At 41.1% G+C, this 21,937-nt stretch overlaps 2 protein-coding genes across 13 annotated transcripts in view; one reads left to right on the forward strand and one right to left on the reverse strand.

Moving 5' to 3' along the window:
- The window catches only part of Mef2a (myocyte enhancer factor 2A), a 154,167-nt gene extending 150,011 nt beyond the window's left edge, over positions 1-4,156 (forward strand). For all 9 annotated transcript variants that reach the window (XM_047542248.1, XM_047542256.1, XM_047542247.1 and 6 more), the window contains one exon: positions 118-4,156. In XM_047542248.1, coding sequence (XP_047398204.1) covers positions 118-472 — 355 coding nt within the window. In that variant the 3' untranslated portion in view covers positions 473-4,156. The remainder of the gene's footprint in view (positions 1-117) is intronic.
- A 6,174-nt stretch (positions 4,157-10,330) lies between these two features.
- Lysmd4 (LysM domain containing 4) lies at positions 10,331-18,611 on the reverse strand. Of its 4 annotated transcripts, none has more exons than XM_047541151.1 (3): positions 18,558-18,611; positions 17,072-17,358; positions 10,331-14,971 (listed from the first exon to the last, which is right to left on the reverse strand). In XM_047541151.1, exons 2-3 carry the CDS (start codon positions 17,351-17,353, stop codon positions 14,441-14,443), a joined length of 813 nt encoding a protein of 270 aa, XP_047397107.1. In that variant the 5' UTR covers positions 17,354-17,358; positions 18,558-18,611; the 3' UTR covers positions 10,331-14,440. The 4 variants fall into 4 exon arrangements, with proteins under 4 accessions (XP_047397107.1, XP_047397106.1, XP_047397105.1 ...); XM_047541150.1 differs by lacking the exon at positions 18,558-18,611 and adding an exon at positions 18,424-18,537; XM_047541149.1 differs by lacking the exon at positions 18,558-18,611 and adding an exon at positions 18,368-18,535.
- Between the last annotated feature and the right edge of the window lie 3,326 nt (positions 18,612-21,937).

Genomic DNA, 21,937 nt, shown 5'->3' on the forward strand with positions numbered 1-21,937 from the left:
TTCTGACAGGATTTCAGACCTTGGGTTCGTTTCAGTGAAGCAGTGTCTGTAGTACCATCTTGTGAGTTACGCAGATGTACCCAAAAACCATCTCACCTCTTTCTTTCTTTCCCTCAGCGCTGGAGGGCAGTTATCTCAGGGTTCAAATTTATCCATTAACACCAACCAAAACATCAACATTAAATCAGAACCGATTTCACCTCCCCGGGACCGAATGACCCCATCAGGCTTCCAGCAGCAGCAGCCACCACAGCAGCAGCCGCCACAACCCCCACAGCCCCAGCCCCGGCAGGAAATGGGGCGCTCCCCTGTGGACAGTCTGAGCAGCTCCAGCAGCTCCTATGATGGCAGTGACCGGGAGGATCCACGGGGTGACTTCCATTCTCCAATTGTTCTTGGCCGACCTCCAAACACTGAGGACAGAGAAAGCCCTTCTGTAAAGCGCATGAGAATGGACGCTTGGGTGACCTAAGGCTTCCAGGCTCATGCTTATACTTTATGTTACTGCAGTGAACTGCCCTACATATCTAAATCGGTAAATAAGGACATGAGTTAAATATATTTATATGTACATACATACATATATATTCCTTTGCATATATATGTATGTGGGTGTGAGTGTGTGTATGTGTGGGTGTGTGTTGCATACACAGAATCAGGCACTTAACCTGCAAACTCCTTGTAGGTCTGCAGATGTGTGTCCCATGGCAGACAAAGCACCCTATATAGGCACAGACCAGTCTGGCACTTCCTTGGACTACTTGTTTCATAAGATAACCAGTTTTTGCAAAGAAACGTGTACCCATATATAATTCTCCCACACTAGCTTGCAGAAACCTAGAGGGCCCCCTACTTGTTTTATTTAACTGTGTGGTGACTGTAGTTATTTCAGAAAAAAATTGCTTTGTAGAACAGAGCAGTAGAAAAGCAGGAACCAAGAAAGCAATACTGTACATAAAATGTCATTTATATTAATTACCCAACCTGGCATGGGTCTCTATTGCAAAGGGGTGCATGGGAAAGGGCTGTTGATATTAAAAAACAAACAAAAAAAAAACAAAAAAGCCCCACACATAACTGTTTTGCACGTGCAAAAATGTATCGGGTCAAAGAAGTGATCTTTAGCTAATAAAAAAGAGAAGGTAGAAAATACGCATGAGATATTCAGAAAATACTAGCCTAGAAATATAGAACATTAACAAAATAAAATTAATATATTAAGTTATAATTGGAATACATCAGAAGTTTCTTTTTACATTCATATCTTAAACTGATTTTAGCTCATGTATATTTTATATGAAAGAAACACCCTTATGAATTGATGACTATATATAAAATTATATTCACTACTTTTGAACACATTCTGCTATGAATTATTTATATAAGCCAAAGCTGTATGTTGTAACTTTCATTTTTGTTTCTTGTTTTTGTTTGTTTTTAGAAAATAGCTTTATCTTGTTTTAACTTTTTAGTTTTATTTTAAGAGGGGAAAAAAAAAAACAAAAATATCTTGCAAGCAGAACCTTGGAAAAAAAAAGCCATGAACACTTATTATCTATATGTAAATTAAAAGTTGAGCCAAACTCTTTGTGTATATAGCATCTTAAATATATTATCACATTTGATGTAAGTACCTATGTATTGTATGGTCACCAGATTAAAAAGTATATTTTTGTGGATTGCCGCCGATTTGGGGGGGAAAGGCGAAGTCCTTATTAAGTAGAGTATTCACTGTTTAATATTTACTATTTTGTTAAATATACTGTACTTTGGATTTTAATTATTAGCCCAGTTTTTTCAGAGGATTGTATAAAGGGGTTTCTCCCCTCACTGGTGGTGAATGTGTGATGTTACATTGTAATCTTTGTGCTGTATGGGGTGAGCATCATTATATATTTTATATGTGTATATAAATAGCAAAGTGGCAAAAAATTGGTGTTAAGTTCATCCTGCATAAATATAAAATGTGTTGTAACAGATTTTATAAGGCATTATTTAAAACTTGCCTTTTGTGAGGAAAAAAAGTACAGTAGAAAAAGATGACCTAATTTAATATTAGAGAATATGGCAAAATAGTAGAGGAGCACAGAGGTTTTATAAGTGGTAAATGATTAGGGAAAAATATTTGTGGGGAAAGGATCTTTTTTCCTTGACCCTCTAAAAATACAATGATGCAGCTGGTTACAAAATATACTACCATTATCAACTGTTCTGTGCATTGAAATGACACTGGTGTGGGGGGAGCAGTTCTCTTATGGTGCAGATCCTTGGCATGACTCTTGCTGTCCTGACTGAAATCAGTGCCACCCTCAGCTTGAGTTTTCAACAAGGCCTTATTCTTACAAGAAGACAACTCATTTGTGATAGCAAGTTCATCCGTTTACTGGGCTCGTGCCATGAACAAAATTCAAAGTCCTGTATATCTTTTATCATAAATTTTTAGATACTCCTTGTCCTGAGAAACTCAAAAGAAGGGTTTAAAAGTAACTGCTATTTTATATTTTAAACTTAATATTGAGCAGCTACCTACAATTTTTACTTATATTTTGTCCCCCCCCCCCCATTAAGTTCCTTTTGACATTTCCCACATCTGCTATTTGTGACAAATCATCAGCCAGATTTCCTGACTGACACATAGCTATTAGGTACAGGATAAGTCTGTGGCATTTTCATTCACAGGCCAAGGAATGGAGATTCTATTTTAATGGCAGTTTGGGTAGTAAGTTTTGGTAGAAGCCAAAAGGGAGGATGATGTGCTGTCTTCTCTTTTCATTTTAGTATAGGCATTTGGCTCTTATTCAGAAAGGATTACTTTTTCTTTTAAAGTGTACTTAATTTACTGAACTACATACAGGCACATTTCTTCATGAGGTTATACCTGATGGAAACAAGACAGTCTCCCAACACTGAATTTCCAAGATAATCCTTACCACTTTGTAAACCATTTATAGCTTTGAAAGTGTTAAGTGATCCTTTTGTTATTATTTATGCATGTTCATGAACTTCTGCTGTATATTGGAATAGGAGTTAACACATTCACATTTACTGTCTATTTTCTTGTGTGCCTTATGAGATGGCTTTTCTGACTGTATCTCAATAGTCTTTCTTTCTATGCAGGTTTATAATCAGTACAACTACTGTTTTCTAAAATAATATTACACAAGGCTCGGAGTTTGTATTTAAATTACATTGACCAAGTAACAATGTATTCTCTTTTCAGGAACTGAATATTTGACTGTTAACATTTTTCCCATATGCCCAGTGTAATTTGGAGCATATGGACTTAACAGACATGCCTCACCCAGACACCCATGTGTGAACACATCACATCCACATCTCTTGGCAGAAAACAACTAGAGTGGGGAAAATACTAATGGTGTTGTTTTGAAACCAACTTTTCTTACCCTTTTAGACTCATGTGTTTTGTATAAGACACTGTCACAGGAAGATTTTATCCCTTCAGAAAACGTATTTTATTACTAAAAAACAAAAACAAAAAAAGCTTAAATTGCACTGGTTAAAGGAAGTTCTCAACAGCTGTACTTCCTTCAGTACTCAACTGGTACTGCACTGAGAGTGAAAGTCACCATTGTATTTACACAGATGGTCCCAATCAAAACTCCATCTTTTGAGCCCTAATTATGTCCATTGTGTTATAGACTAAATCAGGGGTTTGTTCTAAAAGAACAATACATATTTTGTCATTTCCTTTTAACTGTAAGGACAATTAATTATGCATTAACATAATTTCTGTATTAACCATCATGCGCACAAGAAATACATAGTAAATAAAGAACCTGAAAACTCCTGGCATTGGATCATAAAAAGCTAGATGATTAGAATGTGAAAAAGATTTTACAAATGTAAAACTTTTATTTCTCTGTAGAAACTCTTCACTTTGCTGTGCAAGAAGACACTGCTTTGCTATATTTAAAATGGCTTTTTTAAAAGAGATTTATGTATTTGGTAAATGTTTGTAGTCAACAGTTCACACAAGAAGCTGTACACGGTTTGATCATGTAAAACCGTTTGGCGGCACAAGCTGGACTTTGTTGCCATCCTTGAGATGAACCTTTTAAGAAAAATAAGTTAATCTCAATTTTCCCTGAATGTGTTGTTTTTCTTCATTATACAATAAATATTATAGTGAACTTTTTATCAAATGGTTAAGACATTGATAGAGGTTGTTGTAAACTATTTGTCTCCTGCACTCACTCCAGTAAATACAGACTGGCTCTTACTGTACATCTAGACTTTGTCATGTTTGCCTGGGGAACACTAAGGCACTGACTTTGCCACCAGGCATCCCCTTCCCCCAAAGCTCCTTTATTTTCCATTGCTTTCACAAGGGCCTTTTTCACCTGCAGGTCCCCTTTCCTTAGGTTGAGACACGGTCAGGCAAACTGTCCCAGGCCCCACCAGTTTCACACAATCATTGTCTAGGCAGCCCTAGGCAGCCCTCGAGGCTTAGGAAGCAGCCAGCCAGCTGGTCCCTCGTTAGTGTTAGCTTGGCTGTTCTGGTATGGCTGTTCATTGATGCAAACCGATGAAATCCATTCCAGCTCCAATAACTATTCACAGAAAGTACCCCAAGTGTGTTGAGAGAAGGGATATTAACACTTCTTAGACCCCATTTATCTTTAAATGTTGGGGTGAGTGGGTTGAGATGATTTGTCCAAAATGCATACACAATACTGACTGAGAGGCATCAGAAGTCAGGTTTACTTTGGAGTTTCATTTTTTAAAGTGTTAGCTGTATATTTCAGTATGCTGCTAGGTATTCGTCATTAGTCATCTTTCTTGGTCGTGATTCAGCTAGAAAATGGAAAACTTATCTAAATTTGCAGTAGAAAACATGTTTTGCCTTCTAAGCTGGCTTCTTATAGCTAAGCAGATTCTTGGTGTTGAATTAAGTTAAAAGCTAAATTTTTGTGCTGGTTTTCTTTGCTGGCTACAGTGGAGTTCTTATTAGCAGGTTTTGAAAGCTGGTTGAGTCCTATGACTAAAAATACTCTAATCACAGCTGCAGAAAATCAATTCACTGTGAGCTCCTAGTCAGCTCTCATGGGGTCCTTGCTCTAGGCTGTCTCTTGTTTTCAGGCTGATTCTGTGTCTAAGTGGCACCATCCAAGAAAGTCATTTTCAGTTGCAGCCCTGCACCAGCTGGAGGGCAATAGCCTGCCCCTGTCTCCCTTGTCCAGTGGCTCTCAAGGTTCCGGAGTACCACTTACTTAGTTATGAACTTGTCTGATGTCTTCTCATGATCAGATAATGTGCTTTTGGGCAAGAATACAACAGAAATGATAGAATATTGATATGTCTTATTACAGGCAATGATGATCTCCATTTTGTGGGTAGGTGTTTTCTACCAGGTTTCTCCACTGTGAAGTCACTATATTTCTCTTTGTTATTGCTAAGTACCTCAGAGATACTTTGAGACTCCAAGTTTCTCCTCAGATTTTCACCCACTTCAGCATCTTGTCTGCACTGTCATTACTATGGTGGTTGTCCATTTTCTTCTACATTTATTAATTGGGATTCTTTTAAGGAACAGCTATCCTTTTTCCCTGCTTATGTAATTGATTAGATCACACAGACTCATGGATATCTGTTTTATTCTATGGGTTATAATCTAGTACTATCATTTTTTTGTTTCTTAAATTGCTCCAACTTTGGCCATTCTTAGCTCCATTAGGTAACTCCTGTGTTCTTTGGACATCCCTGCCCCTGCCTTTGGCACCACAAGATGTTCCACACTCATCTTGTATTTTCTCTCTCCCAGTGCTGGGTCAACCACTTCTTCGAGGACTTCTGGTTCCTTTTATTAAAGAATGGTATTTAGAAACCAAGATCTGGGTACTAAATGCTCATTGTAGGGTGTTCCTGCTTTTAAGCCCTTTCTGCAAACACCGCCCGGAAATGAAGGTGGATGCTCACTCAGAGAGAGAGACATCTGTATTTCACAAGTCTCTTCAGATTCCTATTCACTACAGGATAGTGTTCCTCTTCCTTAGCTTATTTATAATGTCTTTTCTTGTGGTAAGAAACCCAGTTCTAGTTAACTACAGTCTTTTTATTTATTTGTTGAGTGTTAATATACACATGAAGTTGTTTTAGAATTGCCAACACCTACTTGTGTGAGGAACATGCTTTTACTAACTACACAACATGTTGGTGTTTTGTTTCCTTTTGGTCTTAACATTATCCAGGCAAGAGAATGTTCTCCATAGTTACCTTCAGTTCCCAATTCCCTTCAGTGTGGTGGTTATTTGTAATACAGGTAAGCTCATCTGTTGGTGTTTTTATTTTATTTTGGGTACCTTCTTATCATTTGGTTTCAGCTATTTGGGGGTGGAGGTATATGAATGATATCTGAAACATTACATTTCTAGGAGACTGTACAGAGCTTCTCAAAAGAAATGTCACTCTTCTCACCCCTGTTCCCTTTGATTCTCATCCCCCACTTCTCCCACCAACCCCATATTGATTATCAATCTACTAGTTTCTGATAAAATCCTTCCTGTTTGTCTTTTGCACAAAGCTTTGCTGTTTTCACTTGACGTATCTGGAAATAACTTTGTAAAGCAATCAGTTTATAGAAATCTTTGCCATTCTTTTTTATAGCTGCATAGTACTCTATGATGCAGACATGCTTGGTTTACTAAACCATAAACAGGCACTTAAATTGTTTCCAGTACGTCAATGAATAGCCTTGTGCATATACATTTTTGGATGTTAGAGATTTATCTTCAGAGTAGATTCCTAATTGGAATGACTGAGTGCACATGTGGTTTTGTATGGTACTGCCAAAGTAGCCTCTGGAGGAGTTGTACCAGTTTGCATTTTTCTCCAGCAGTGTGTGAGAATGCGTTTTTCTGCAACCTCACCAACACAATGAGTTGATACATTTTTAAAATTTTTATCAGCTTGATATATGCGAAATTGTATCTCAGTGTTTTAATTGCCTTTCTCTATTATGAGTGATTTTTGAAATTCTTTCCACATGTCCAAGGGCCATTTAAATCTCTTCCTGTTTGTGAATTGTCTCTTCATGTCTTTTTCCCACTTATCTAACTGGTCTTCATCCATCATTTTTTAAGAGTTCTTTTTATTTCAAGGATATTAGTCCTTTTATTTCCTTCCAGTTGATTGGTTATCTTTTGATTTGAGGGGGTATTTTGTTTTGCAAAATTTTGTTTTTATGTAGTCATAGTTTTTGATACTGTGAAACTTGGGCATTTTTAATCAATTAAGATAAATGTGCTTTTTGTTTCCATGTGAAAAAGTAACACGAGTAATAGGTATAAAATAAACATCACAATCACGATAGAAACATTTTAATAGTGGCATAAATTTACATATAGTTAAAACTGTTCTTAGTTTTAATTAACTCCTTTTCTAAGTGAGTGTTTTGTGTTCTTTTTCATTATACATGACAGTAGAATGTATTTTGACATACATGGGGTACAAGTTCCCATTCTGCAGAATTACATTGGTCATATATTCATATGTGAACATAGGAAAGTTTTGTCTGATTCATTCTTTCCTATTCCCATTCCCCCTCCCTTCCCTTCATTCCCCAAAGTACTTCTGTTCTTCCCTACCACCTCCCCACTTATTGTAAATTAGCATCTGCATATCAGAAAACACTCAACCTTTGTTTTGGGGGGATTGGCTTATTTCAACTTAGCATGATAGTCTCCAGATCCATCCATTTACTGGTATATACCATCGTTTCATCTTTATGGCTGAGTAATATTCCATCGTGTATATATACCACATTTTCCTTATTTAGTCATCTGTTGAAGGGCACCTAGTCTAATTCCATAGCTTAGGGATTGTGAATTGAGCTGCCATAAACATTGATGTGGCTGTGTCACTATAGTATGCTGATTTTAAGTCCTTTGGGTATATGCCGATGAGTGGGATAACTGGGTCAAATGATAGTTCCATTCCAGGTTTTCTGTGGAATCTCCATACTGCTTTCCAGAGTGGATGCAACAATTTGCAGCAATGTATAAGTGTACCTTTTCCCATACATCCTCACCAGCAGTTATTTGTAGTCATATTTTAAAATCTTTTATTGCCTGTGGCGTTTGAGTGATAAATCCTTTCCCTACACCAAAGTCAGAGAGGACTTCACCTGTGTTTTCTTGTACTTACAAGGTTTCCTCTTGTGTGGTTAGATCTCTAATCCATTTAGGATTTTATCTGTACATATAGATGTAGTTTGATTTTTTTAAAAATTTACATATGGTTGTCTAGATGTCCTCATACTGTTTGTTTATATTTAAAAGTTCGTGTTTACCCCACTGATTTGAGAATACTACCTGTATCTTAGACTAAGTCTCCACATACATTTGGATCTAGTGTTAAAATTTATTTTTATTCCACTCTGGCCACAGATTTGAAATAGTTCTCAACACTGCCCAGAAATGCTACTAAAACTCCCTATATGTTAAGCTTTCTAAGGATGTAACTATTTTATGCTATGTCCTCTCCATTCAAAACTCCATGACTATTTCCTCTTCTTCCCAACTGATTTCTTTCTCTCATACTGAGATAAGTTTCCATCTAATGAGCTCTCACCATGAAATGTGAGCATGTGCCCGCATGCTCTGCCTTCCTCCAGTCTGGCACTATAGCTGGACTATATGTGCCTTTATCTAAAGCCAAGCCTTCCATGTTTTATACTGGAGTCCATAATGTCTCCTCTTCTCAAGGTATTCATTTAAGCAACTGTCCCTTCTCTCTGACAGCAACATTTTCTCCCTCTCTTCCACATCTAGCACACCTTTCTATTACTCATTTCTAAAACAAAACAACCTTGCAACTACTACCCTGTGACCATCTGTAACACTAGGGCTCAGATCTAAGGATCATCACATCCCCTCCAGTTTGTTTCAGGATGCTGTATTATTTTTGATGTGTAATAAAATGAAAAAGATTGGGGAGTCACCAACCTACAGAGATACCAAGAATGAGAAGGTCTGAGAACTTCAGTGGAAGAGGGGGGAAGACCAGATGTGGTCTGACAACACATGTTCCATAAAAGCTGGAGAACTTAGGGAGGAGGAGGGATCTCAAAGTAGTCCACTTCCTGGACTACTGGCCCATTGACTGTCCTTCCTTTCCAGCTACTTGGCTGAGTACTACTCAGCAAAAATGGAATTGTGGGGAAATGCTATCTTAATAGCTTGGGACAAGGTTCTGGACAACACTGAATTCTGTGAGGAGGTGATTTGGCATTATTTGATGGACAGGGGAGCTGCTGAAAGTGTGAGTGATATAGTTGGTGAACCCTGTACCTAAGAATAGTAATCTTACAGTTTGGAAGAGGCTTGCTTGTAGCAGGGGAGACTTTAAGAGGCAATTGTGTCAGTTTGTACCCATGGGACTTTATAGAGATGACAGTGATGACATGAAGAGGCTGACACTTCTCCATTGAAAGATTTACTTCTCTTGCTCCCTTTATTCCTAATTCTTCTGTTGGGTTAAGTTTCTTGCATCTGTGGGTTTACGTAGTTACATTTAATTTGGAAAAATTCCAGTCATGTCTTGTTTCCCAATTATTCCTCTCCAGTTGTACATATTCTGGGTCATTTGATTCCTCAAAGTTCACTGAGGTTTTATTCATTTTCTTATTCAGTCTTTCTGTTTAATTTTGGGTAGTTTCCATTGCTGGTTTTTTTTTTTTTTTTTTTTTTTTTCAATGTCTAATCTACCACTAATCCCATTAAATATATCTTATGGGTATTTTTAATCTCTGGAACTTATTTGGATCTTATAACTTTCATTTCTTCCATCAGTATGTTCATATATTCTCAAACACATAGTGTTTATATATAATAGGTGTTTGAATATAATAGATGTTTATATATAATAGATGTTTGTTATTCATGTCACTGAATCTATTTGGTGATCCTCCACCCTACCCAGTTGTCATTTCTTATTTTTCAACATGACTGGTAACTTTTGGTTGGATGCTAGATGTGATGAATTTTATGGTTTTGGTGCTAGGTTTTGTTATCTTCCTTTAAATAATTTTGTGCTGTTCTGAGTCATAGTTACTTAGAATCACATTGATCCTTTCGAGGGTCACTTTTAATCTGCCACCTTTAAAATCCCATTGGAACAATCATCTCTTGAAGTTTCCCTTCCTCCAAACAAACCTCTCCAAAACTGAGATTACTGTTAAGTGCTCATCAACCCTACTGCGCAGACTTCCAGTAGTGTCCCATTCATCAAATGCCAAAATCATCTAATCACGAAATTCAGTTTCCCAGAACCTGGCCCCAAACTATTCCTATTGCATTTCCCTGCAATTCCATTTATGTTTTTTTTTTTTTTTTCCCTCAATACAAGGCTACTCATGGTTCCTATCTGCATATTCCCTATGTTTCTTTCCCCTAGGTTTCTTTCCTCTAGGCTGACACTGAGGAGCATTTTTTGAAAAGTCATCCACTACAGTATCCCTTTAAATCTTTTTGGACGTCAACTAAGAAAATGTCAGCCTCTCTAGAAAACTTTTCTTGCTCTATCAACCACTGATCATCATACCTGTTTCCCCTCTCATGAGCCCAGAGTTTTTTACTTTATCACCTCACTATTCTTCCATAGGTCCTGTCTTTCTCATTAGATTATAAGCATCTTGAGGGCAAAGGCCATGTCTTGCAATTACATCACCTCTTGGCATAACAGGTATTCTGGAAGTTAGTGAATGAATGAAGTGTGGAATGTCTGTGTATAAATGTCAGTGTATGGATAAATTGATGGGTGGTGGAACAGAAGGAAGGATAGATGAGGACAGTGCATGTCTCTTATTCAGGGCAGTGAAATGGTGATTTAAAATAACCAAATGCCTTCCGAAGATCTGGGAAAGTCTCCTGTGGGTTATGAGGACTCCACTGCTGGCACCACCACTGACACTGTTGAGGCAATCTCGTCGTAAGGCCCCTGCAGTTTTGAACCAGGATAGGAAGGGGCATGGGTCATAGGTTGAAGCTATACATCACCATCATGATGGTCCTTCTGGGAGCAGCGGGTCCTACTTGGTTGTAGCAGAGATAAGGAGACTGGCCTCACCTCTCCTTAGCAGCTCCACTGTACCCAGATGGCTCTGACAAAACAAGCAAAAATGGATGCTGTCCACACACGACCCCACCCACATGCCCCTACTCAGCGGGTGAGGTCAGTTGGCCCTCCTCTTTGAACATAAGCTTGGGGGAACCCTGTCCCAGGGCATTAAGCACTGGAAGGAAAGTGGCTAAGGGAGGATCCAGTGCTAACACAAATGAAGTTTATTTCATACAGTCAAGTGAGAAACTTGGCTTTCTGGTTCAAGAGCTAAATTCGGTTGATTTTACACCAGCAAGAAACTTGATAAATGCTGATTCTATAGGTTTTGGAATTCAGGCAATGGATCAGACTTTTGTCACTATACAGTGTCCCAGGTGGACTAGTAGAAATTGTCTTAATTATTCTCTCAGCCACTTTATCCTGAAGTCCTGCTTTGGGAGGCTACAGCGCAGAGCAGCCAGAGGCTGGAGTGGTCCCCATGTTCTAAGCATAGCTCAGGCCATCAGCACCTTCTCCTAGGCCCACAGAAGAAAGTCAGGAGGTGGAAGGGCAGCAATGCCCAGACCAAGGGGATTAACAGCACAGTCTTCTGACCCTGTCAGCCTGGACTAAACTCTCAGCAGCCCCACTTACCAGCTGTGCTTTTAGCTTAATTTTTCCATTTGTAACATGGGGATAAGTGCCTACCTTATGAACAGGTTGTGAGGACAAGATGAGGTCGTGTGTAAAGCTCTTAGAGCGTTAGACAGCATCTATGATGATGTTTTTGCTTCCAGGGCTACAGCCAGTCTTTCCCAAAGACAAATCTTCATGACTCTTTGGGCCTTGGCTACAGCACAGCTCAGCTGTCAGCCCCTGCCCGTCCCAAGTGGCTCTTCTCTCAATTCCATGACCCTCCCTTCCTGCCTCCCCATCTGGAGTCCAGAAGACCTTGCACAACGAAGCCTGCTGCTATGTCCTGAAGAAACCTGAACAGTTTGCCTGACGAGGGAGATTCCTTAGGCTCCAACATTCAACATTGTTGTTCAAACAAGAAGATAAATTATTTCTTTAAAACATTAACTTCCCAAAGACACTGAAAATGTAGTAAATTGTGTAGAAAATGGAATTGTGGTTCTTACCTATACCTAACAAAACAATTCTGAAGCTTATACAGGTCAACCGGCCAAAGTGTATTGGTTACCACTTTCTGTCCTGCACCTGTCTGTGTAACCATGGACACAGCAGCAGGCACATACCTCTCCCTGGACCTTCCCAACACTGTCCCACATCTTTCAACTCTAAATTTGCAATCCCCAAATTTAAAAAAAGGGGGAATCATATTTCCTTCACAGAAGAAATTATTTTATTCCATTTGAGAAAAGCAAAGGACACAGGTACTAATTCTTTGCCTGACAAGAGTGATTTTCCCATGGGACTGAGCCCCTCCTGGTCAAGTTAATGGTGACAAATGTTAGAGAATATATGTCTTTCATCAAGCATTTATATGAACAAATGTTCCTGCACAAAGCCTCACAATTTTGTTCTGAAGATTATTTTGGTCTCTTAAGAAAACATTTAATTTTGAAGGTACTTTAAATTTACTAATTGAACCCTGGGAAAATTGTTTTTTCACACAAACTAAGAAGAAAGAAATTGGAAGCCTATATAATGGGTTATCTTCTGCCACCCCTCTCCTCTTACATGCGAGATCTCCTAAACTTATCTCTAGGCCTAAGGTATCAAGTGCCATGACTAGCCCTGAAGCTCAGTATTGGTGCAGTTTTCCTCTCTGTCCACAGACCCCTCAGAGGCTGAGCCACCAGCCAACTTGGCCCCCTCCCTACTGTGACACAGCAGACTGACTCCCAGGCAGCAGCAGGCTCTCACCACCCATCCCTGCTGCCTTGTCAGGGAAGAGATGAGCAAACCTGAGGTCCCTTCCTCCCTCAGGTATCAGGTGGTCCTTGGCTTGACACTGGTGGACCAAGCTGGTTTGGGTGGTGAGGCCTAGTTGGGGGAAGTAAACTCACTTAAGGCATGCCCTTGAAGGGATACTGGGACCCTGTCCCTTCCTCTCTGCTTCCCAGCTATCATGAACTAAAGTTTTCTACCAAGCAAGGGTAGATTAACCAGACTGAAACCTCTGAAACCATGAGCCAAAACAAACCATTCCTCCTTAGAAGACGTTAATCTTAGGTATTCTGTTACAGCAAAGGAAACCTTACTAACACACACCTACAGCCCTGCCATCAAGTGTCTGGTCTTTTAACATTGTGAGCAAATGGAACATAGAAGGTTACACTAGGGCCATCACCCAAAGAAAAAGGACTGAGCTGCCTTCTCATGCTGTGGCTCTAGGGTTCCAAAGAAGGGAGTCAGGGAAAGAGCAGGAATACCATGTTTCAGGTGTGCACAGAGGCTTAGCAGTGCTAGCCTGGTGACGGCTCAGCCTCAGAAACACACATGCTTGAATTCTGGTGACTAGCATGCTACCTTCTTGCCATGGGTTAGCCAGCAAGAGCTCCTTCCAAGAATGCTGACTGGAGACCCCAGGAAGCCATCACCAGAGGGCTGCTCATCATTGTGAAACTGGGCAATGGCTCTCATGTGTTTGGCTTAAGACATGCCTGACAGACCAAAGAGTTCTAGAAGTATGAAAAACAGAACTGTTGTTTACCCAATAGCATGGCATTTTGGACTCAGGATTTTTTTCAGTTCTACAAGTGGCACTGCTAACTGATGAGGCAAACATGAAACACAGCTTGTTATAATTGTTCATTATCATTCTCTAACACAGGGTGACATGCTGATACTCTTCCAGAGCACCTTTGCCAGGGAAACATGGAACAAACTTAGAGCCAGTCCTACTCCACCTTTATAGCAGGTGGGGACATTAAAATAGGCAGGAGATCCAAATTGCAGGGCACCCACCTTATGGGTCCTTTGGTCAGGCCATTCCTCCCACTCTGAGCATATCCAACATAGGAACCCATGCAGAACTATGGTGAAGGCATTCACAGCTAGTTCACTAAATGTCTTCAAGAAGTGGCCATCAGTCACATGTAAATGTCTCTTACACACCTCTCTGGATAAGGAGGCCAAGGGCAGTGGTGTTTGGGATCCTGCAATCTTGGGTTAGGTGAGGCCATTGCTCAGTGCAATAGAGAACACTGTGGTGACTTCTGAAATGCATCCATGTATCCCAGGAACCAAAACGTAGCACCCCTAGGATGCAGCCAATGACAGCTAATACACATCAAGTCCAACTGTTAAAACTGGGCAGATTATCCATAAACAACAGCTTCCTTCCTTCCTGAGTGCTGACTGGACAGGCTGGCTGAAGAGGTGATAGTTGCCTTTGGAATTGCAAATCTGGGGCTTAATCTGGAACCACTCTCAATGCCATTGAGCCATTGCGAACAGCAGTTGTGTTCAGGTTATTAGGGATGTCCCCAGTAGCTTGTATTTTAAAATAGACCAAATAAAACACTGGCAGCACAATCCCAATTAGAAGCATGATGAAAACAGCATTCCACCATTGAATCCCACAGTCCGCTCCATCTGTCAGTGTCTTCGGAGGAGCTGGGAGCAGTGGCTGATCAGAGGTCTCTATGCAGCAGCTCTCACTTAGGAAGATCTCTGACTGTGCTGCCCGCTCAATATTCTGATCAATTCCCTTAAAGAAATCTGTCAGTTGGCTGACCTGGGCATTGGCACCTGTGGTGGCTCTGTGTACATCTGGCAATTCCACAAAGGTCACTGTGGTCTCTGTGGATGGTTCTGGAAGACGTTTCAGTTCTTTGTGGGTCTCTGTAAGGATCCCATGGTTTTTCACTGGAATCTTAATAGATTTCAAAGCATATAAATCTTGTTCTCTGATGAAGTTGTTGACTTTCTTGATATCTGCAACCTGGGGATGCCATGAAGACACACATCATAAAATCTATGAATCTCCTTAAAACTAATATCCAACCAGTGGCCCTTCACCTTTTGGGTTGTTGAGCCAAGTCCACCCAGTTAAGCTGAAGAAGGCTGGAAAACTACACTGCATGCTGAACTAGTTTAGGCTGAGTAACGGGTTGTTGGAATTTTGTTTGTTTTCTGGTTTTTATTCAGCCTTCATGAATAGCTCAGTAATCAAATATGCCTATAGATTTACAAGTCTAAACAATTTTAAGACCAGTTTTGGAAACTGTTTAAAGTGTGATTAAACAAAATGCTTTCAGGTGAAAGAAACACAATCATGACACGAAAATGAACGCTGTAGTTTTTTGTATTTCCTTTAACTTTTGAGGCAACAGTGCCCCCGTCTGCCTGACTTCCCTCTCACACCAGAAGCCAATTAAGTTGCTGCCAGATATTAGCAAACCAAAGCCTCTGCCAGACACATTCAGAATCTTACCTATAATACTTTTTAGCAGATGTGCCCTCAAGGACTTTCCCATATTTTCTTTCCCACAAGTACTACAGGGCATATGAACTTATTTTTCAAATAATAAAATTATAGGTCATATAAACTTATTTTTCAAGTACATTTTGAAGAGATCACAATACTCATCATTTGAAACATAAGAAATCAATCAAGTTGGAAGTTATGGACTGAGATTTTTCTGTTTCAAACTTAGGCAAAAAGAATACGGCTGAGTTTTATCAAGTAATACCAAGTTCACAATAAACTCCTCTTATAATTAAATCTTAAAATTTAAGAAGGGAGGGAATGTAAATAAAAAAGCAAATTCCCCCGTGAGTTAATGTTTGAAAAATTTCCAAAAGCATTCCAAATGGACTCTAAAGTTTTGACTCAGAAGTCCACTTAACCTAGAATGTAAATACAGTCCCCCAGACCTATAGACAGAACCTTATTCAAAATCAGTCATATCAGTGACCGACATTTTTTAGCAAAAGGTTTTAGCATTTCATTGAATGGGATGGGGAAATTTTTTTATCCTGGAACTAATGAATGTAGGAAATGCTGGAGGCTTTTTGGTCTTTGTTTTCTATTAAACTAACAGCAAATTTATTTACTTCAAATAGGAAAACTGATTAGTTACTGGAGGCATTATACATTATTTATGGATTTACTGGACATCACCATTCCAACAGGCCTATCTAGGTCTTTGTAGGGTAGGATTCATTTTTCAGTCTGTGTTCTATAAACCATTTATTATGCCTACAGAAGCTGAATATGAGTCAAATAAATGTCAGTATTATTGAAAGATGCTATGTGTCTCTGGAGACCAGCCTATAGTACTTTGGGACAGACCCAAACAGCACACACAATCTTTTTAATCATGTGAACCATGTTGGATAAATGACACTTTAAGAGGGAAAGTTTTGTTTTTTTCTTTACTAAATAGCTTATATAACCTTAAGAGAGGGCCACAGAAATCTGTAGTACAGTGGTAGCAAAATGAAACAAACAGTTTCAATCTAGGAGAAAATGCCACAATTCTATAAATACTTTCCTACTTACTTTGCCATTGTTAATCACTCTGAGTGCTAAAAACATAATTAAAGAGAAAAACAGCGTTATACAGATACATAGCATAGAGACTAGATCATGCAGTTCTAAAAGAGAGAAGGGAAAACTTTACTAGTCAAATAAGCTACACCAAGAAAAAAAATCAAAATAGGAAGAAAAGCAAGCATACTAAAGAAATCTTGGATAACTTCTGCCTGGCATCTCCAGCACCCTAAGGTCTTAAATAAGATGTGCTCAAAGAAAAAATAAAAGGTCTCAAATTTAATGTGCAGGAACAGGGCAGAGTCAAAGTACTCAGAGAGGCAAATACACCATGGCCTGAGGTTCCTAACTAACCTCACTTTTTCTGAGCCCAGGATGCAGAACTAAAGATACTTCTACCTACCTTTCAACTCTGGCTAAACTGGGAGCAGTCCTTGGCTGCTACAATAAGCCTCTGGCCATTTGTTAGAGGTCAGGAAGGGCAACAAGTGAGCTCCTCTATGTTCCTCTAAACACAAGGGGACAGAGCACTTGGGGGTATCTTACTTTGCAGCCATACTGAAGAGCCAGCTTGTTGAGGTTGTCCTCCTGGGCCAGCTCCCGCTGGAGCAGCACCACTTCACCTGCTCCTGGCTTGTGAGGGTGGTAAACACTATTCTTCTGGCGCTCCTTGCCCCGGGTCCGTAGAACCACATGTTGAGACTCTTCCTCAGAAGAGTCCCCGGAGTCCCCACTGCTGTTCTTGAACACATATATGTGGCTGCTTGGAGTTGAACAGAGAACAGCTGGGCCTTGGAAGGTCTTGGTTAACACTCCCTTCTGCCTCATTTTAACTGAAAACCAAATCCCAGGGTTAATCCCATGTAAGGTGTATTTATTCTTCCCTGGCTTCATTAAAGAGAAGTGTCTCAATAGCAATTATCCCTTTCCCTGATTAGTGCAAATACCAAAAAATACCATCATTACAAAGCAAGAATGTCTTCATGCTAGCTGAGATGGAAGGAGATGGGTAGAATAAAAACACTTTTCCTAATTGCATAGGTTTTGTGCAGAAAACCAGAGTCCCCAACTTCTGCCCTTATTCCTCACTGATAACTCCCCCAAAACCCCATATACATAAACAACTTCTATTTTTGGTCTCACAGTGATAAAGTGGTTGGGATCCTTGTTGTTCTCAGTTTCCTTGCACTAAGAATCTTAAATTCAGAACCTTGGTACAAAGAATTTTTATTCAATACTTTACACATTCCAAGGTCTCTTTACTATGACCAATACAGCTAAAGTGCTCTCATTTTGATATTGGTTCACTTATCTAATATGTGGGGCAAGTTATGGGAAAGGTCGGTCAAACTGAGAAATTTATACCGTATTTATTACCTCCCCTCATCTGTTTGTATTTTCACCTTGGGTCAAGTACCAAAGTCATAATACTCCCTTTTCCCTCTTCAAATGGTTCTAATGAAATTCCAGAAATCACATCTCAAACACAAAGGCATTGGCATGAGGCCCTAATAAGTCGTAGGGATGTGGCTCATTCACGGACTGCCCGGGCCCGGAGCGACACCCTCCGGGTCTAGGCCCTCCGGGAGGTACCGCCCCAACTTGAAGCCCAGGCCACCGAAGGAAAAAGGAGGCCACCTTCTCCTTGGAGCACACGAGCTACAAAAGGGCTCCCCCACCTCTCATGTCTCAGCTTCCCTTAGAGCCCTTTCCGTGAAAGGAGGGGACAGAGGAAAAAACAAACAAACAAAAAACCCTACACACACAAAAGGGAACGCCCCGATTCTGGCTTTTAAGACGGGACCCCAACATTCTACAAAAGCAAAACCTCCAACCTCTGACCTCCAACTCGCGCAACCTGAGCCCAGCCCTCTACTATCACAGTTGTCGCCCTCCACCTGTCGGAGGTTCCCCCCAGTAAACCAGGGACTGGCAGCCCGCCCCGGAGCAGACGAGATAGGCCAGGCCACCGCGCCGCCATGAGCCCGAGAAGACTTCATGCAAGACCGCGGCCCCCTCCAGGAATTGGTACCTTAGCTCTCAACTCCGTCGCGACCCTCCGCCGCCGCCGCCGCCGCGCCCGTCGATTGGCTGCGAGAATCGTCTTCCGGGGGCGTGGCCGGAGGAACAGCCAATGAAACTAGTGGTGGGCGGTCACGGGAAGGAGCCCCGCGGTGCTGAGAGGTCCGCGCGGGACATGGTCCGGGGGCGGAGTTAAGGGCGGTGCCCGGTCCGGGGGCGGGGCTCGAAGCTTCTGACTTGACCTTCAGTCCACCTGCACGCCAGTCACAGCTGCGCCCAAGGATTCCCACGGCTGTTCCAGTTGTAAAATATTTTTAACGCCCCCCTTGCGATGGTGACAGCTTTATGCTGAGCCTCAGCTGTCTCACTGGTAAGGAGAGACTTTGACTCGCTTGCGTGTAGTGATCTGTAGCCTGGGGCTGATCCCCTGTAGAGTGGATGTCCCCTCTAGAGACCTCTTGCAGAAAAGAGGCCCCTTTGGCTCAAGTGGGTAAGAGATCTTTCTTCCGCAGCCATATCTGCAATCTTGAGCTTTTAGGACCAGGACGAGAAAGGGCTTTGCCCCGCCTTGTCCCTGAGAATTAAAAAGTCCAGGAATGTGAAACATTGATTCTTACAACACAGATCAAAATAATAATCACCACCACCACCGTTATTATCAGGTGTTTGCGGTGGAGGACTTAAGCTTAAAAGTGATGGAAGAACCCTCACACGCTGAGCCCGATATGTTGGAACTTCTACTCAAAAAAGGAAACCAAAATAAAAAACAAAAACAGGGAGAAATACATGCAACAAACATGACCAAAGACTAAAAGAATGAAAAGGAATTTGAAGGGCTTTTTCTGGTCTTAGGTAAACAAAGTGGGAGTTCATCTGTGACTCTTATCAAAGCCATATTGAGAGGGGGCTTTCTTTGTCTGTTTCTAGCACACTAAGAATGAAGGAATTTCTTAACCTTCCCTGTTTTTCAGAAGCATAGGCCTTGTTCCAGACAATGAGATGGAAAAAGAGAATGTTGAATGGAATTTCTGAGAGGGGGACATCTGGAAAAACTCTTTAAAATGTGTGTTCCTTCTTAACCTTGCCTCTTGTCCAGAATGAAGATGTGATAGCTAGACCACCTGCAAGCCTTAATGGAATGAGATAGTACTGGAGATGGAGTCCAGGTGCTAAGGATAGTAGAGCAAAATGATGGAAGGTGTGTAAAAGACAAGTGCTTTCCATGTTTAAACTGTTGTTAAGGTCTTTGTTAGTAGCTACGGAAAAAAATTCCTAAGTTACATGCTTAGGAACAGAAATTAAGTAAGTTACTCACCCAAGATGCCATAACTAATGGAGTACAAGAGACAGGATACAACCCCAGACACCAGTGACTCTTTTGCATCCTGGACTTATGAAAGTATCTCAGTAGGACTCATTTTGCTTTTCCTACTGCCCCAACCCAATTCAAGAACTCTACTAATGTGATCAACAGGTCCCTCAGAAACACCCTCATTTTCTTCCCAGGCCATTGACTCATTGACAGGGCTAGTTTAGGACACAGTTCCTCAGGCCAGGATGGACCAGTGAGAAGTATGTGAGTGTTATGCCTTGTCCACTGAGGTGTGTTGGAGTCACATCCACCAAGGATAGCCCCACTGCTCTGGCCCTAGAAAGTTGGGACCAAACCTCCACAAGCAGATGTGCCTACTCAGATCCTCCCAAACTCTTACCAAATCTTCTGCTGTGATCAAGGGAAGGGTTTGTCAGGTGAGCCCATTTACCTGCAGCCATATTTATGCAAGACTCAGTCATCCCCAGAGCCAGAGTGTGGTGAGGTGCCAGAAAACAGAAGCCTGCTGAACAGGGCAAGCTGTCAAAGGCAGATGTCAGCTAGAGTCATGGCCCTCCAGACCTACAGGAGAGTCTACATGGGAAACCCAGAATCTTACCTCACATCCTGTGCTCCCTTCAGGGAACCTGTACTGACCCTTCCTGGACTGACTTTCTCCTACCCTCTCCCTTTCCTGCTCAGAGCCTGAGGCTGTTCTGTCTTCACCTGTGTGGGGAACTCAGTTTCCCAGAGTCACACCCACCATCCTTTTGTGTCTGCAGTATGATGTTTAAAGATTTTGTGGATGCATTTTAATAACTCCATGTAAGGAGCAAAATTTAATGTGTGACATTTTGTGTGCTGTGTAACTTGCAAAAAGTAATTTGAGTGATGTGTTCTGTGATGATGTAATGATGTAATGTTACCTCAAGAAAAGACTGACATTGCCCAAAGCTGAAGACATATGCAACTGACCCCGAGTAAGATAACTGACTTCCCCTGACCAAGACCAGCTGGCAGGATCTGCTAAAAAGGATTTATAAAGACTCATGTTGAGCCTAGCCCCAGTCTCCGTTTTACACCAGTGATGCCAGTGCTGCACCCAGCCTGGAGGAGACTCACTGACTTGCTTGTTGCTTGCTGGAACATCCGTCGTCCTGACCATGACCAAGGCGTTCCTGTGGAGGTGACCTCGGAGCTGCCTCATCTTCCATGACAGCGGAGCTGCCCGTGTGCATCCCGCCTAAGACGTCTCCACCCGGCATGCAGGTGGTGACCTCACCGCCCTCCTTCGCCTTCCAACCATCCTGGCTGATCAGGACTCCTGCCGGAGGGAGTTCCCCAGCGAGATCTCCTGAGCTGTCTTCTTTTTTTTTTTTTTTTTCCACTTGTTGTAGTCCCATCTTGTACTCTTTTTTTTTTTATTGTAAACAAATGGAATACATGTTGTTTCTCTGTTTGTACATGGCGTAAAGGCATACCATTTGTGTAATAATAAATTTACATAGGATAATGTTGTTTGATTCATTCTGTTATTTTTTCCCTTCCCTCCCACCCCTCCCACTCCTCTTTTCCCTCTATACAGTCCTTCCTTCCTCCATTCTTGCCCCCCTCCCTAACCCTAGCTCTAATCCTAACACTAACCCCTCCCACCCCCCATTATGTGTCATCATCCACTTATTAGCAATATCATTTGTCCTTTGGTTTTTTGAGATTGGCTTATCTCACTTAGCATGATATTCTCCAATTTCATCCATTTGCCTGCAAATGCCATAATTTTATCATTCTTTATGGCTGAGTAATATTCCATGTATATATATACCACAGTTTCTTTATCCATTCATCAATTGAAGGACATCTAGGTTGGTTCCACAATCTGGCTATTGTGAACTGAGCAGCTATGAACATTGATGTGGCTGTATCTCTGTAATATGCTGATTTTTAAGTCCTTTGGGTATAGGCCAAGGAGTGGGATAGCTGGGTCAAATGGTGGTTCCATTCCAAGTTTTCTAAGGAGTCTCCACACTGCTTTCCAGAGTGGCTGCACTAGTTTGCAGCCCCACCAGCAATGTATGAGT

This window comes from Sciurus carolinensis, chromosome 2, assembly GCF_902686445.1.
Source record: "Sciurus carolinensis chromosome 2, mSciCar1.2, whole genome shotgun sequence".
NCBI classification, from domain to species: Eukaryota; Metazoa; Chordata; class Mammalia; order Rodentia; family Sciuridae; genus Sciurus; species Sciurus carolinensis.